Below are 16696 nucleotides of genomic sequence, written 5' to 3'. Positions count from 1 at the left end.
TTAAATACTTCCACTTTTCACATCTTCGTATTGCTAAATTTTCCCATTCATGCCCTGAAAATTGGTGCTTCTTTTCACAATGGATCACGTCCACTGGTTAAGACAGAAAGCCTAGTTATGATCATTTCCAGTTGGCTTTCCATTTCAGTGCCCGCCTAACACTCTCATTTGTCCATTTGATGGGAGGGTTATTGGGGCTGGCAAGCTTGCCAGTGCAACCAAAAGTGTAATGCGCGTTCACATCCCATTTGCATCACTCATTTTTATTATCGGCACCAATCACGAGCGCTAGGCGATCAAAAAATTCCATTTCATCATGACGCTTTCGATGACATTTGACGTCACCAAGCAGCAGTGCGCCTAAAGGAGAATGGAGGGCTGAGAGGTGAATAAGGACATGATTTTGACACCGTGAGTGATCGCCGTGAGTAAATAGAACGGTAAACTGGTGTGTGCACGTGATGCTGTTAAAATGATTGTTGATAATACGGTGTGACTATTTTTCGCAGACTGTCAATCAGGCATCCCTTGATGAGGACATTCAACTTACGACTGAACTTTGAATTTTTGAACTCTGCAATGGCATGCTGTCGTGACGGTGCCACGCAAAATGCAAGAAAAAAATGCGCATTGACCCCCTTGACCTATCAATCAACATTCCTTGAGGACACTCACAACCTCCCGTCACGGCGAGGACGCTTATCGGTGGTCTCCAACTCGCCACCATATCAGTTGCTCCTGCAGACATTCAATCGTGAGAAACGCCTCCTATAATCACAACTCAGGCAACGAGCCTTTCAAAGGTTGTTGAAACACCAAGAAGTCACCTCACGCGGGGTATTAATGCACCAAGGTCTAGAACTCAGCTATTCAGACTTTACCGAAGACTGCGAGAGCACTTGGTGTCTACTAAAGAATTGCAACTTCGGATTTCTGCCATAGGATTCTAAAAGTTCTCTTCTTCCAAACGGCGAATGCAGAATTTACAACAATGAAAAGCAAGTAATAAGTCGGTCACGCTGCCCCAGTAATAGACAGCACACCTGCCTTAACACCACTGTCCAGTTCAGTCCGGGCACTGTTAATCAAGACGCCGAGTGGCAGTAGTAAGGGGTGCTTAAATTCGACTTGACGTGAAAATGAAAGAAGATTCTTGCCTTTGAAACCACGGATACCTGCTCCTACTGGGGAATTCAAACAAGGTTCTACTATGATTGAATGCTTATTCAAAGTCGGGAATTTGAATGGTGCAAGTGCCTGTGATGGTCTTGGTCGTGCTTTAGACTGTTTCCGCTGTGCTGACAAAGCCTTCCTTGTCGGTATCAGCCCAAAAGTCCCAGCTTGACGAAAATCGCACACCAAGATTTTCCTTCTCCATCATTTAGTGCTACTGATCACCTAGGTAGGTGGAGGACTCACTTTTCGAAGAGACTATAGGCCAAGACGCTCTGGGTGTAGAGGTTCACAGTGTCCCTTAAATGACCACATTTGCACTCATGCAGGGACCTGGAAATGACGCATGTGGGAGTGAGTACGAATGACAGCGTCTGACTACTTCATGTGACCTAAAGTCTTCAAAGTGGACGCCTTCGCTGACCTGCAAAACCGAGAAAGCACAGAAGTAGGACTTGTGTGTGCAAGCCTAATGGCTGTCTAGGCGAGAATGTCGGAAACCAAATGTGTATCCGAGTGAGTCATTAATTTCATCCGCATCTGTTTACAGGTTCTGGCTAACCTCGACCTTTGACTGGTTGCCAGCACACAGATCACACCGCTGCTTGATATGAGCCAACTTGACCTCCTAGAATGTCTGGAGAAATATTGAACAGCAACGCGCACCGCACCCTCACTCAACGCCATGCAAGGTGCACGAGAAACTTCGGCAGCTTGGAAACCAAATTAAAATGGTCTCGAAAAAGCGGGTAAGTTAAATTCTGATCCATCAGGTTCTGATGACACTTCATAATGTCAGAGGCCTAGAGCACTGGTAAAGGGTATAACGCACAACAAAAATTGGCGAGAGACTGACGTTGCATATAAAGTCCCTACACCTTGGACTACGTTATCGTGCCGCGCCATTCAGATGGCCGCATGATGCTTCCAGATGTTGGCTCATCGATCAATTGCCAAGAAATTTACTTCCCAAAACATTCAAGATGCATCAACAAGTTTCCTCGCGGGTTTTTCAATTTGCCAAGGCGCAAGGGCATGACATGCATGAGAGATAGCATCCGAATAATCATAGAAGCATGCCTACCGCGGATGGAGTAACCACTGACCCTTCTGCCAAGAAATATGCCAGACACTTCCACGGGAAGAATTTTGTGGCTCCTATTATCTCCTGACTAACTGATCGCGAATAGGCGTATCAGTACCCGAACGTACCAAACTCGGATGCCCTTGGTCGTGGTGACAGCTAAGGTGAGAGGCCTAAGTTGATCTCATACCTTCCCACCCAACTTCAGACAAAATTATTCAAATCCGATGGCGGGAGTCACCCTTTATTCACCTTTTTGTGCATTTTGCATGGAGGTGTATGTGCGTGGAGAAAATTTACCGAGAAATCTTTTGCCTCGGGGGAGGTGGGGTGGGGTAAGGAGGCGAGACGATCAAAAAGGCGGAGATGACAAGTAAGTTGGATTGGTGGCGAAGTAAAGACGCGCTTTCATCTCACTGCAGTGGGAATGAACAAAGCACCTGACGTTTGCCCACGGGTAGTGGTGGACGAAAGTTGTCCGTTGTATTGCACGACTCGCATGAGTGCATCGAGCGCATTGCAGCCAGCTGAAATGTGAAGAGATTCGAGCTGTACGAAATCAGAAAAGGTGAATAAATGATGAATAGGAGGAAGGAACGATAAATCCAGAGCGGGAGGCCGTTACTACCGGGATGAAGATAGGGTATACTGATTCGGTGAATGTGAAGGATGCAAGAGGGGTGAGGATGGACGCTCTGATGGATTACGAAGGAAAGGAACTAATTGGTGGAAAGGTAGGCCAGTCCTGCCACTTGGAATAGTCGTCCAAATCTTTCATGAGGTACAATGCGACACCATGAACGAGAAGGTAAGACAGTTCACTCCTGACAATTCTTTTGTCTGGACAGATCGATACTCGTCTATTCACTAGGCCAGACCGGTTGAGTGGACTTGACATCATGGCGTGTAGACGGGTCATAAGTCCACCTCCAAAGGTTGTGTCTCATTCATGTTTACTTTTCTATCTATCAGAAAACAATTTTAAATTTGCGCCTGCTTCACCTAGCAGCCTGCTGACCTCATCTACAGCCATAGGAGAGAGAAACGTCGGAGAAATGCAATTCACCTCCAGATGTGCTGGCTCTGGATTCAGGTGATCACTCACCAGAGGATTCCCCATCCCATTGTAAACCACTTGCAAAGACAAAAGTGCCATCCCAGAAAACTAAAACGCTAGTTAACCGGTGTGGAAAGTCATAGCCAAAATGTGTACGAAATTATGTGCGTCGAGAGGCTAAACAGTCCCGAAGTACATGTAAACAAGTAGGCTGCTTTAGAGTCATCGTCTTTTTTGTCCTGGTTACAACGCATTTCAAACTTCACACAGTTGCAGAAAAATCAGAAGGGAGAATTCTAAAGACTACATCGTGAATAAGCGTTTATTTGGAAAAGCAGTCAGGAGTTAGGAATTCCTATCGTGAATCATAACTACAGCTTTGAGGAAAAAGAGAGAGTTGCATTAAGGCGAAGAATGTGCTGGCTGACTAGCCGGAGTGAACTTAGCCCTTCTATCCCTCCCTTTTCCTCATACAAAAGCCGTGAGAGGTTAGGTGATGTGCCCGTGGTTAGGTCCTGACCTACTTCGCGGGCGAGCTGCTCGACAGGGGAAATTAGCCAATCAGAATGCTACTGACACCTTGCCATACCTACAGCGGATCGAAGCAGCAGGGTAGAAAGGGGATCATGGCAACACAGATACAATCACCTCTATTGCCTGAATTTAAACTTAGTTCATTGCTTTGACAAAAAAAGCATCTGGAAGTATTCAAGAGAAAGCAGATGTTAAAATCTATTCAAAATGACCTCTAGTAACGGTGTGATGTCAAGCTTTAACCCCCTACTTCTCAAGTATTTAGCATTTGACGGTCAAAAATTGTCAAAACAGAAATTTCCTTATGGTAAGACTAAAACGTGTCATTCGGGAGCTGCTTATGATCACCTTTCAATTTTCAATTTAGGGTCAAGGTCAATGGCGTGAAAAACGAGGAGTAAGCGAGGCTTTATATTTGTGCACTGTACTATTGCTCCGGTTGTACATGAATAAGTGATGGTCTATTCAATTATGACATTTCATAGCGTCTTCAAAGGTAGCAAATTACTTCGAAAGCGGTTTCATTAGGGTTGTGTGAATGTTGCACGGAATCAACCACTTCATCCACTGATTAAAACAAGTTGTACCAAAATGGAGTCAGGCATTGTTGCGTGGAAAATGTTTTATGCCATTGCCAAGTCGGTTACACACCTGGAATTTGAAATGAGAACGCATTTGGCATGCAGTCGAGGGAAAGCGCTAGCACCCGCCAAGGTCGTAGACCCGGCGACACTTTGCTTAACCGATATCCCGCTCAAAAAACAAATGCCAGCACATGCTGATTGGATGGGAGAGGAAGAAGAATTCAGACAGTCAAGAGAGTTTCCTGAATTACTCAGGGCAACTGTTAAAAAAGGCCCTCTCAAATTAGCATGAACCAATCCACAAATGGGGTCACTGAAATTTCATCATCATCAGCATTACCAAGTTTCCCAAAGGGGAAATTGAAGTAAATCGAGGAACGTGAGAAATGGAGGGATCGAGTTTAGCAATCCGGATGGATCATGCGTTGAGCGTAGAATAAAAGGGAGGCGTATGGAGGCTACAATAAGGCATGGCTACATCTGCAGCGCAAATAACATCAAGCTGTTCAATGTGTAAAAGTGAGGCAAATGCCTGTCTCTCTGCCTACCTATCTGTAAATAGCAGTCTCCACACTTACACTTGAGATGACCGACGCGAAAGCGGTTAAACACAATTTTATAGGAGGAAGTCTACACGTTGAAGTAATTACTTGTTAGCACGTAAAGTTTACTCCAAACTAGTAAAGGTGTTAAAAATAACGTCCCTACGACACCACCTCCTCATCGTCCCCTATAATCAACGTGGCAAGTCAAAGCTACAAAGAGTGAATTCACTTGAAAAGTCATCAAGCTGGTCAACAATTATGTCTTACCAATATTTATTAGCATTAATAAAACCAAGTAAATACTTTAAAACAGGAATTTTAAAATTTTAGACGAGTTTGTCAACAATCTGGGTAATAAGCAGGCCATTTGAGTAGCATGTGATGCCAAAATTTCGACTTTTCATAGTGTATGAGAAATTTGGATAAAATTAACTCCACTATAACCAAACGGTATGTCATCGTCGTGAAATCTGCTTCCGTATTTTTTGCAATAACCGCCATTGTTTGCGTGGCCCAGGAAACAAAAAAACCAAAGCAGTACACAACATAGTAGAATGGAAGCCTGGATTTTCATTCAGCCAAGCTCTTTAGCGCATTGTATGGAAATTTCCATAGGGTTAATTTGAATTTAAACAATAGAAAAAGAAGGAGGAACAACGGTTACAGTGATATTTGCTGCTGCCTAAAACATGTAATCTCGACAGTGGTGAAACCAGTCACGACCAATTAGTTCGGCCATTTATCACTGTTTCTACGTTGTCATTTGGAGCAGTTTGCAGTCAATTTTTCCCGGCTAAAATAGTTCGTAATGCACAGTTAGCATATGAAAATTAATATTCTGCAAAATAATTTTGCGCAGAGACTTATGAATGGCACACATGAATTGGCGTGCATAAATCAGTTGAGTTCACATTGCTGTCGCACTACCCTTGACACTAGCTCTAAGAAACCTTACAGCCCAGGTTTAATTGGAAAAGCCTTGGGAAAAGGACAAAGAGACAAACGACGAACCTGGTCCTTGGAAAGTCTCAGCGGCTCGGCGCAGACAATCCAACGAACACACTCGGCACAAGGTGGTGTTGTGAGGGATCCCTCGTAGGTAAAGTAGTGATCCATGCCTGTAAGTTTAATTTTAAAGGTGGAAGAACAGTGACAAATGGTCAAGTCTTTATTGAGATTTTGGTATTCATGATCCGGTGATTATCGAGTACTGTTAGCACTGTGCACTATTTATGAAGAGGGTTCAACCAGGGGCTCAAATATGAATTAAATGTATCTTTTCAAAAGTATATTCAATTGGTGGATAGTTCCTTTATCTGTAATCGTCTTCACCCAGCAGGATTGTACTGATAGTCGCCAATTGTTTATCAACTGATGAAGACCAAACAAAGGGAATGTCGTTTCCCAACGCTGCACTAGATTGCTGAGCATGGGGTGAAAAGTAAGGAAACCAAAGATTAAGCAGGCAGGAAACGGTATAGTAGGCATTTGGGATGATCGAGCCAAATACCTTCAAGTATTGCATGCAGCAGCAAGACCAGGATCCAGGAACAGAAGGGGCAGAAGCAACAGAATTGAGCAAAAGATAAATTAAGTAGCACACGATGCTTACTTGGAATGAGTGAGTGAAGATCTACTTCATCTGCTATGGGCTGTTCACAACTGGGTTTTGATGACTTGATGGCGGAGATAAGTGGCCTCATTGCCTCACACTCCACACGATCGGCCTGCCATTGTTTAAGGGTATAGGCATTTAAAACAGAACATCAGCCGTGTAAATTAATGAATTAGGAAGGAAAGGTCACCTTAAGGAAAACACCAATGACACAAAGACCTTCAGAGTCTTTGACAGCCTGGTCCATGGTAGAATATTTCTCGCTCATGAAGACCAAATGCAATTCACCAGCAAAGCTATGGCCATCAACGTGATGTTCTGATCCCCATTCATCCTCGCATCCCCAATGACAATGGAATTGCTGAAGGTTATATTTACCCTTCAGAGGACCCCCTTCAATTGTTGTGGCTGAATCAGGTAAAAAATATAGATCCAAGTTTTGTGTATGATAAAACTCAAACACATCAAGAGTGGCTCTAGTAAGAAGCTCACCATTACTACTTTTGAATGAGACTTGAAAATTATGCGTTTTACGTGTAAAAAGCTGAGTGCTATTGTGAAACACGAACAGCCGAAGTGGAGAGAGCTTGGAGTCATAGATGCAATTGTGCCTTATAATGTTAATCGGCGACTGCCTTGCTCCGGCAGCAGCATGGCATGTTAAACACCAGGTGTGGGGGCCTAAAATTGTTATCCATTGAAAAATTCTTACCGTTGGTCGGACCATAACCGTAGTCTACATGACCGCGAGCAGTTGTCATCCTCGTCTTGTGTGTAGAGTGAACTATGCTGGGTTTTCACGCACCTTAAATACCCGCGTCCATAATATTGAGATCTGCTTTTCGGTTGGTAAAACAAAACAAAAAAATTTAAATAAATGACTCTAAACTTACATTTTATTAAAAACCAATGCAATAATTAGAGTATTATATATACTTCTAAAAAAACCAAAGTAAAGTGACCAAATCTGCTGAGTTAGGGCATGTGCACCAGTTTAGTTACAGATCGAGTTTTAAAATGATAAATCCTTTCAAATACTGATCCTAGAGCAAATATTAAAGTAGTTTTCGACTGTTAACAAAACATTTAGTGATATTATTGATTAAAAGGGGTCTTTTATATTTTGCGGAACAGGACCACTCCATCCGCACGCAAATTTCTGCTAAGAGGAAATTTAAATTAATTTTTAAGTAGGCATTTTTTAATCCTGCACCAAAGCAATTATCATTTTGTAGTATTTTCTGCCTACGAGTGTAGCGTCCCGAGACTCCCTTAAGACGAAAGAAGACACAATACTCGGGCAGAATATATATATTCAGCACGGAGAATGTGTCCGGGCTATTGGCATGGCCCAAAAGGCCAGCCCACCCAGCGAGGTACAAGAGGGCTAATTCGAAGTACAAAAGTGGCGCCTCACCGGAACCGAGGGATAAACCACCATCGTATTACACGAGGCTACCAGGAATCATACATGGGCTGTGTTTCACCCGCTCTAAACGCCATATGCTTTATACTTATATTTATTGAATAGAAAACACAGTCCTGCATGCCATAACGTTCCCGTTGTTTCTCATAACTCACTTTTGGTCCCATATTTTTGGTTTGAGGAGATTGACTCGGGAATGACCTATTATTTATTGTGTAGTGGGGAGGTTAGCAGATTAAGGGAGTCAGTGTTGTTCGCCTTTGTAATCAGTGACTTCTGCTCCAAAATGAAGCTGGTGCAATCTGCCCTTTCGCAACAAAAAGGTATGGTCAACAAGCATGCTCTGCATGAAAACCTCGTCATCGTCATCTTCAATTAGCGTACAGACCCCATATTTGCATTCAAACGGTGGTATGTTTTGCGAGGGCAAAATTTATTATGACGCGCCTCGAGTGATTAAGTAATAGACCGAATATTGCAGACAAAGTAATGCACTCCGTTGATGAAATGGCTTTTGTCACCTGAAAAACTGCTTTGTTCCTGGAGTAGTGAGACTTGCTATGAACGCAGAAAGATGGAACGGTTCTACTGAACTCCACTAGTCCTCCTTCTTGATTGCATTTAGGCTGGCTGCGCCTCTAACAATATGTCTTTCATCTAGTAAAAAACGGCTTTAACTAATCAGGCACGAGGTCAAAACCTCTTGCGTTTCTTCTCGGTGTGGCAATGTACACCCTGGTGTCGACTGGGTTGCCGCTTTCATATTAGATAACAAAAATAATAGTCAATATTCCAGCTTCGCAATGGTTGTCACCAACCACCACTGCGTCTAGTGAGGATGAAGTTCCCAAAATTTTACCGGTTTCTGCAAAGCCTATCATTTGTTTGAACTCGGTGTTCAGCCTACTTCTTGTGGATGGTCTGGCTCCATTTTCATGTGGATTTTAAGCTCCTGCACATCCCTACTGAAAGCAGATGCACTGTTTAAGGATACTGGGTTTACAATTAAAAAAGTTGGCAAATCATAGCATTTGTTTTAAAGCTTTGAAAACGCCCGCAGCCTTGCAGAGCCTAAGGGACAGCTTCCGAAATCGGTATATCCTCTTGGGCATCATGAAGCTCCCTTGTCTGCTTACACTATTTTTACTTGCCATTATCACGATCTAGGGTCGACCATAAAGATAAAATTTGTGCCGTACTACTAAGCTTACCTCTCTATGTCCAACACACTTTGTGAGGCCCATAATAGTTCAGAGGGACTTGCGACCTCTTCTTTGAGCATTTTGTCGGCTAGACTGTTCATCTCCTCCAGCAGAGATGGGAGTGTGCAGCGCCTCGAATCTTCACTTCAGTCGTAAAAAGACAGCCTGATGTAAAGGAAAATGCATCACTAGCGGGCGGTGGGAAGGGAAGAGAAAGAATTCCTACCCCCTAACGTACCAGTTTTTTAGACAAAGTGGTGTTTTGGCAGTCTGCACCGTGGATGGAAAGTGGTTCCCTTGACACTACGCAGTTCTGATCTAAAGTCATGAAGGATCCTATTCTCGCTCCTAAAGACAGAGGTATACCGCAGTCTTTTACTTGGCAGCACCAACTTAAAGCCTCCTTTCAATCCTTATTTCCACCTACTGAATGAAGAAGTCAACCACCAGTGCACAAACCTATTTTTATGACATGACTTCAACCATCCACCTGAAATTCCATTGTCCCGATTGTACGTACATGGACCCTGTCTTACTGTGGAATTGCTACTTCCCCACAAGGTAGAGACAAGGAGAACGAGCAGCTTATAATAAGCTACTTTACCTCTACGCTTCAGATATGACAGACAAAAGAGAACAAAGGTGGATTTATCAAGACAAAAAGACAACAAATAAGCATGTTAAGGATCATTCAGTCGAAATAGTAGCCCCAGTGCGCCATTGTGTTGGTGAAGGGTCTATGAATGTAATCGGAGGAGCTCATGTACCTCTTGATGGCTGGAATGCTCTAAAAGGTTAGAAGTCAGGATTCATTAAATTTTACCAACTAATCTGGAGCAGAAAGTAGGTAAGCAAAAGGACTCGGTCACCTCAAAGCGAGCAATGTATGCTCGTAGATTGCCAAAGTTGTCCAGACACTGTGGAGCATAGGTTTCTAGAACGATCAGCAAATCGTAGATATTGAAGTCTGGGTAGTTAACCTAACGGTGAAGGATCAAAAGGCCGGCAATGAGAAGCATTTTGATCACTTCCTCTTTTGGTGTATAAACTTTAAAAATATGAAAAGACAGATAACCTCACTTCAAAAAAGTTTATAAGACATGCTAATTTTTGAAAACTCCGCCACTTTGTAATACAGTTTGGTGGAGCCTCAGTTATCAAAATTGACAAAGGGCTAATACCATGCACGAGTGACGAGGAGGCTCATATGGCAGCGAAATTAAAAACAGTCATCTGCATATCTGTCCACAAATATGGGGAGGCAAGTTCCATCTTACCGACAAAATACAACTCGCGTCAATAAGTGCAGAGGTATTTGCGCCGATTATTTGGGTCGACTTAGAATTAGAACTAACTAAAATGGGATACCCACTATAAACATCTTTGCTTAATTACTCCCGACTATAACTGCTTCACTAATGCACAAGTAAAGTTTTGGACAGGGAGAATGAAGTGCCCATTACCGACAGTCCAGGAGGTACCAATTTTGGACCTCATGTAAATGCGTGTACTTAAGTGAGTGAATGTTTGGATGGATGGGCGTATCTGTAATACTTTAATTTTGTTTCAACTAAGGCAAGGGTTCACATGAAAGGGATCCATTTTCTCATCTTATCCCCTTCTCTCGCCTTCTCTTCCCCTCCCACCTTGATTCAAGCCACGCCCAATCCATTAGGGTAGCGACACCATTAAATTTTCGGACATTAACAAAAGTGTGTTGTTGATTCTAAAAATCATTTTAAATATTGTTAAACGTAATTTTGGTCTCAAGGACATGCATGTATAGTACTAATAATATGGCTACTTTGGTGATTATAAGGCAGATGAATCGTTTATTAAATACTATAAATTGTTCACAAAAAATTATAAAGTCGGATGAAATAACATAAAATGACTTTGCAAATGCTCGAAGTAATTTTTTTAAGGCAAATCAAGCATGCTAAAATGATTCATGTGATTTAACACAATTCCCTTCCCATATGTTTAAACCCGCTGTTTGAGAAATTTAAACACCTAGCCGCTATTCAAACACCTATCAAGACCCGGGGTTTGTTCCGATTTAGTTAGTCTTTTACGCTTTAAAAGTTGCCAAATTTTTCCGTAGTTCAAGAAGAAAGTGTAGCAAAGCATTTGTGGTTTTGCTGAGACGTGGGATGGTTAAAATTATTCGGACCAGTTTTCGCATAGGACTTTATGTCATTTCCAGACATTTACAAAACACCCAAGGTTTTTTTGGCTTCATAAACTGTATCATAAGTATTCTTTTTGTACTATTTTCCCCTACCTCTAATAAGTGGGTTTAAAGCATTTCTGCTTTAGAACCTGAGTTTGCCTTGTTCCTAAAACTGCAAAAGCCTCTTGTACGATCAGTTGTATGGCGTTTGGAAAGACCTGGCGGCAAAAGGTAAGATTGAGGAATGTTTTGAGGCGTGATTTTGGTGATGAACCGACCGAATCTACAAGCATTACATTCAGGATGACACTAAGCGTTCCGATCAAGTGAGATAGGTCGAGATCAAGATGCAAGAACATCTCTCTCTATCAATTGGAACGGACTAGCGTTGGGAGGGAAAAGGCGATTAAATTTTGCTTACAAGGACTAGCGGGCGAAAATTGGCTTTAGAGATGACTTTTTCCACCTAATATGCCAAAACGTCGTAAATTGCCGACTAACCTCCTGGGCGGTTTGGAACGAGGATCGGCCTTGATACTGCACCACCCTTTGATCTTTGCTTATCCCTTAAGGATCTACCAAGTACCTCCCTCACATTCTTATAATGCTACCCTATCCTTTTGAAACTGCTTTTTTGTATGCCTCAATAAATCCGCTATGAAAGCCCAAGTAATCACTATCTGGGATCGCTCTGCTTGACAAATTTAGTAGATTTTTAGTCGAAAAGCATGTTTACAGTTAAAACGTTTTAATGTAAGAAAATTGGTCTGTGATAAGAGTTGGTTTACTTACTTGATCACCGGAAAAGAATTTCTTGTTTCCGAGGTAGTCGGACAGGCTTTTTATTTCATTGGGAAGGTTTTTCATGTACTCCACCCTATTCTTCTCCTGCAGTTTGATGCAACTTATTATGGCACCTTAGCAAGCTTGGCAAACCAAACAAGTGGAAGCTTACGTAGTCGGGTCCAAAGGTGAGGCGGTAGAAGCCGTTGCGAATATCCATCGCCGCTTGATGAACCATCAAAAGCGTGGCACGCTCTTCTGGTGTCTTGGGGACTTTTTGGAGCAATGGATACAAAATTCAAATATTTTACCTTTATTTCGTGAAAGCATTAATTTAAAATATACATATATCTCTTGATAAATTCTTTCGCCTTTCATTCATTACAGTGGAATTCGTATACTTTTGTAAGGATCGGATTCAATTTCATTTCTTTTCAAATACCTAATAATGTCTTAGGATTTTGACATATTTACGACAAACCAACTTACGCATTTTGTGTTTGTCAGCGATATACAGCAAAATTGCACTTGATTGGGTTAGTTTGAGCGACCCATCAACAAAGTAAGGAAGCTAAATTAAAAATTTTTAGAGACGCGAGTAGGGTGCCTACATTTGGAAAATCAAGTCCAAGGTTGTTTTTCTTTGACAACCACTGTTCTCTTGAGAAGTCAGGTGCTATAAACTTATGCGAGCAAGGCTATGCAAAACGTACCTGGACCAGCAGTATAGAATTCTTGATCAAATTTCTCCCCGCAGTAGGTAAGCAGCAGTCGAATCTGCTGCCCTAGCTACGATGGCATATCAGAAGTTAAGCAAGGCACAAAGCTTAATGGTCATTAAGGTTCTTATAGCTACAATATTTCAAGACACACAGGCTGTTTATTGTTGCATAAAAAAGTGCAATGTTTTCCTACATAGAAAGAAATAGTACTATTGCAGTTATGGGGAACATCCATAAGCAATTGAAAAAAGAGGGCTGGGGCCATATAAAAATGCGTTTTTTCAAGTACGCTAACCCCGCGACTTTTCCAATATCCCAAAATGGGTGTCATCGTTAGGACACCACCTTTTGCTTTAGCACTTAAATATGTGCTTCCTTCCAAGGTCGCCCATGGAACAGCAAATCAGAGCACAATTTTGACGACTTAAACTTTTAGAAGTAATTATTTTAGGGACATAAATTTGTTAAAAGGTGATTAATGATGATTTGATTAGGCACAGTCTTGCTTTAATAGAAGTAAAAACTGCGCTGCTTCCAAATTTGCTGGAAATTACTAAAGCAGGAGTCCCTTATCTAAATCACTTTTCATTATATCGGAAATACCCCTTCTAATAAACAGCACAATAAATTCACATATTCGTATTTTGGTTGTGCAGTCGCTTTGCATTTAAGCTAAGTACGCAACTAGGTACATGGGGTTTTCTCTACGGCCTCTACATCGTCTGCTTGGCCTTCCGGTTTTGCCAACAAGGAAGTCAAAAACTGAGTTGGATTAGGTAGCAGCCTTGTTAAATGCCTTTTTAATGCTGATATTGCTCTGCTTTAATCCGGTGCTTGGTGCGGGCAGGTTACTTAGTGCTGTTGTCCCACTCACCGGAAAAGGTACATCATTTTTTGAGGTGAAATTACACAGGTCATTGGGCAAAGCGGTCAATCGGAATTCTTTGTATTGCAAAATGTTGCATTAAAGCTTTCTATAAATGCATTTGAAGGTAATCTCTATCTCTAATCCCACACTTTACTGCTCAGAATATGCTTTAATACCTTCATTTTCCCTGCTGATTCTTAAGTAGTCCCAACTATTTCATTAGCCTTATTAGGCTCATACTAATCTGGTTCAACAATTATCTTTTGTGTGCCTGTGCCAGAAGTTGTTAGGGAGATGTCGTTATTTGCCAGCGCACTTGCATCCCGTGTCTCTAACAAAACCGGCTAATTTGGGGAAAAAAACAATGCTATTTTTTGAATAAAATTTCATTTTTGACCTCCGTTCCAGAAAGCTTTTGGAGAGAAGAAGGGCCGACTTTTGAACTTCTCCGTTGTTATGTAGGCCTTCACACTTTGTAAACCCTGAAGTATTCGTTAACAGTTTACAAACTATGCACTATTACATTATCACTTAGAGCTTTTGTTGGTACACAGATTTTACCTCGAAGCGCAGCATAAAGTTCTCCAGATTTTCAAATTGTCTGAGACAATCGGGCGCAAAGGTCACCAACATGTCGAGCAGATCGTATAAGTTGAAGTCAGGGTAGTTTAACTAAAATATGATTTAAGAACTTGAAAAAAAAACGACAAGCATGATCTATGGCACTTCAATCTCCACAGGTTGTACATTACCTCAATGGTGTTGGCTTCTGGGTCATACTGATTGCCCCCCGGCTCTCCCGTACTTTAGTAATAAGTCGTCTCCCGCACTACTCCGGCTTATTACCACTTCAAGGAGGGTCCAAAAGGCTGCAAAGCCATCTTGTAATATTTATATTCTTGAAGAGTACGCACGCTACTTATATGTTTATAAGTAGCATGCAACATGGCTGGCAGTAGAGGGGATTTCAACCGCAATTTGTAGAGCACTTGAAAGACCAGACACAACATCTAATTTAATGCCCGTGACTTCTTAAAATGATGAGTTAGTGGCAATCCCTGAAGCGATGTTTTTCAGTTACCTCCTTCTATGCAGATATCAGTTAAACGTGGGGATGACTGGATAGAGACTGTAGGGGACTATGCTAAAAAAAAAAAGGCATTTCCCACTTGCTAAGGCCTTTTGGCATCACAAATGCAATCGCTTTGCCTCACAATGAGCCATTCTCGTAGTCAAGTGACCCACCCCGCACCATGCGGCTGCTGAAAACAATTTCATCGAAAAACTCTGGATTGGTTATGCGAATTACCACAGCACCTTTAAAATCTACTTTTATAGCAAGCTTAAAAAGTTGTTTGTCCCTCAAAGAGGGTAACCTTTTTTCCGGAAATCCAATTCCTATTTCGTAGAATAGACGAGAGGCTGTGCAACTTTTGGGGGATCGCGCGCAGAAATCGCGGTTTTCTGGTCTCCTGGCATTCGTAGGGAAAAAAAAGCAGAAAAGGTGAGGAGGTGGACACGCGCACTGCTCGTAGAGCGAGGCAGTTAGTTACTCGCTTACCCACTCCTCATCATAGCAGAGGCCTTCAAAATCCCCCCTCAGTTTGTCAATTTCCTCCTGCGTTTTGCGCAGCCGGGATCGTGTATGCCTGTCCGAGGGCACTAAAATTATTGAGGTATTAATTAATCAGACCAACGGATATGAAATTTGAAAACACCTTTGGATTGTATCACAAACAACTCGTAACATCAGCAAAGTCTTTCGCAAGGCTATGACTAGCACATAAAAGGCTGCTTCAGATTTTAAGGATTCGAGCTCTGCTGGGTAACCTTAGTCACAAATGGGAGGAGATGACGAGACGGGAAAAGCCTTGGTGCGGCAGCAATTCTGGCAAATTTTAGGCTCTTCAATTAAATCAAAAAGCTGTGTTTCTTCCTCATTGCTTACTTAAATGATTATAAGTAGCGATTGCCGGGTCTATTCACTTGCTTAAGGTGCTGGAGAAAGCTGAACGGTGTGAATGCGATAGGTGGTGATTACTTAAATTTCATTGCACTTGAGAGAAATTGTTGTTTTGAAGCTGTCTACTTGCAAAAGAGCTAAATGTTAGAATGGTGGGGAAGGCAGAGTCCATCTGGAACAAGACGCAATTTGTTTCTTTACAGCGAGTGCAGAAAAGCACGTCAATGGGTCTTAAGGATATCCTACTGGAAGAACCTGTAAAAAGGTATTCGATTCCTTCTTCGTGTCCTAACCTCGTGTATTCTGAGGAAGAACAAAACTTATCTGCCCATTGTCTCTACATGTTGCACTTAAATCATTCCTTCAGCGTAGTTTTTGGTAGTGGTAGCTTAGTACAGTCCTTATTAGCGATTCTATTCAACTCACACAGGTTGTGCCTATCGGCGATGTGCTCCAGAATTGGTGCAGTCCCACACAACCTCACACCCTCCTCGATCCAGTAGGGAAGCTGAAACGGGTGACCAGGAAGAAATAAAAGAAAAGCGTTACCTCAAGCTCAGCGAATTCCTCGGATCGCTTCCTGTTATCCCATTCCGAAGTCGAGTACTCAGGACCTAGGTAGGTACCAAATTCATGGATTCAGCGTTGTAAAACGATGTCGTTTGCGCGATTTAGGCTACCAGCAGTTGCTACAGGCTCTTTTATAACCCACCGCAGTCACTTGCCGCGATTTATGAGCACTTGGGAACTATGGAGCAGAGGCATAAGTCCATCTGTCGATGCGGTACCCTTGGTTGTGCTTTCTACTGTCTTCCTCCCATTAGAAACTTGCATCTTATAAAATCTCCATTTGGAACCGCTAGTGCGATTCAAGTTTGTCTGTTTTGGCAAATGAATCCTGTATCGGGAATTTCACACGGATACCTCATGGCAGCTCAGAATGCCGGAAAGAAAGGGCGATAGGCCT

At 42.3% G+C, this 16696-nt stretch overlaps 2 protein-coding genes across 2 annotated transcripts in view; both read right to left on the bottom strand. All coding sequences in view use genetic code 11, as the record gives it.

Annotated features, from left to right (window-relative positions):
• Positions 1–2670: 2670 nt before the first annotated feature.
• On the bottom strand, positions 2671–7353 carry EGR_07248 (Carbonic anhydrase; the record flags this gene model as incomplete). Its single annotated transcript, XM_024496497.1, has 6 exons — positions 2671–2784; positions 5989–6095; positions 6590–6704; positions 6783–7000; positions 7085–7273; positions 7305–7353. 6 exons carry the CDS (start codon positions 7351–7353, stop codon positions 2671–2673), a joined length of 792 nt encoding a protein of 263 aa, XP_024349082.1.
• A 2558-nt stretch (positions 7354–9911) lies between these two features.
• EGR_07247 (Glutathione S-transferase) overlaps positions 9912–16696 on the bottom strand; it is a gene marked incomplete at both ends in the record, with an annotated part of 9427 nt that continues 2642 nt past the window's right edge. The window contains 12 exons of the mRNA XM_024496496.1: positions 9912–10007; positions 10090–10200; positions 12186–12281; positions 12349–12449; positions 12666–12747; positions 12788–12852; positions 12890–12961; positions 14164–14248; positions 14328–14438; positions 15328–15428; positions 16156–16237; positions 16279–16343. Coding sequence (XP_024349081.1) covers positions 9912–10007; positions 10090–10200; positions 12186–12281; positions 12349–12449; positions 12666–12747; positions 12788–12852; positions 12890–12961; positions 14164–14248; positions 14328–14438; positions 15328–15428; positions 16156–16237; positions 16279–16343 — 1067 coding nt within the window. The remainder of the gene's footprint in view (positions 10008–10089; positions 10201–12185; positions 12282–12348; positions 12450–12665; positions 12748–12787; positions 12853–12889; positions 12962–14163; positions 14249–14327; positions 14439–15327; positions 15429–16155; positions 16238–16278; positions 16344–16696) is intronic.

Source organism: Echinococcus granulosus, assembly GCF_000524195.1.
Source record: "Echinococcus granulosus chromosome Unknown EG_S00073, whole genome shotgun sequence".
In the NCBI taxonomy this organism is placed as follows: Eukaryota; Metazoa; Platyhelminthes; class Cestoda; order Cyclophyllidea; family Taeniidae; genus Echinococcus; species Echinococcus granulosus.
This window is presented reverse-complemented; position numbering and strand designations above follow the sequence as displayed.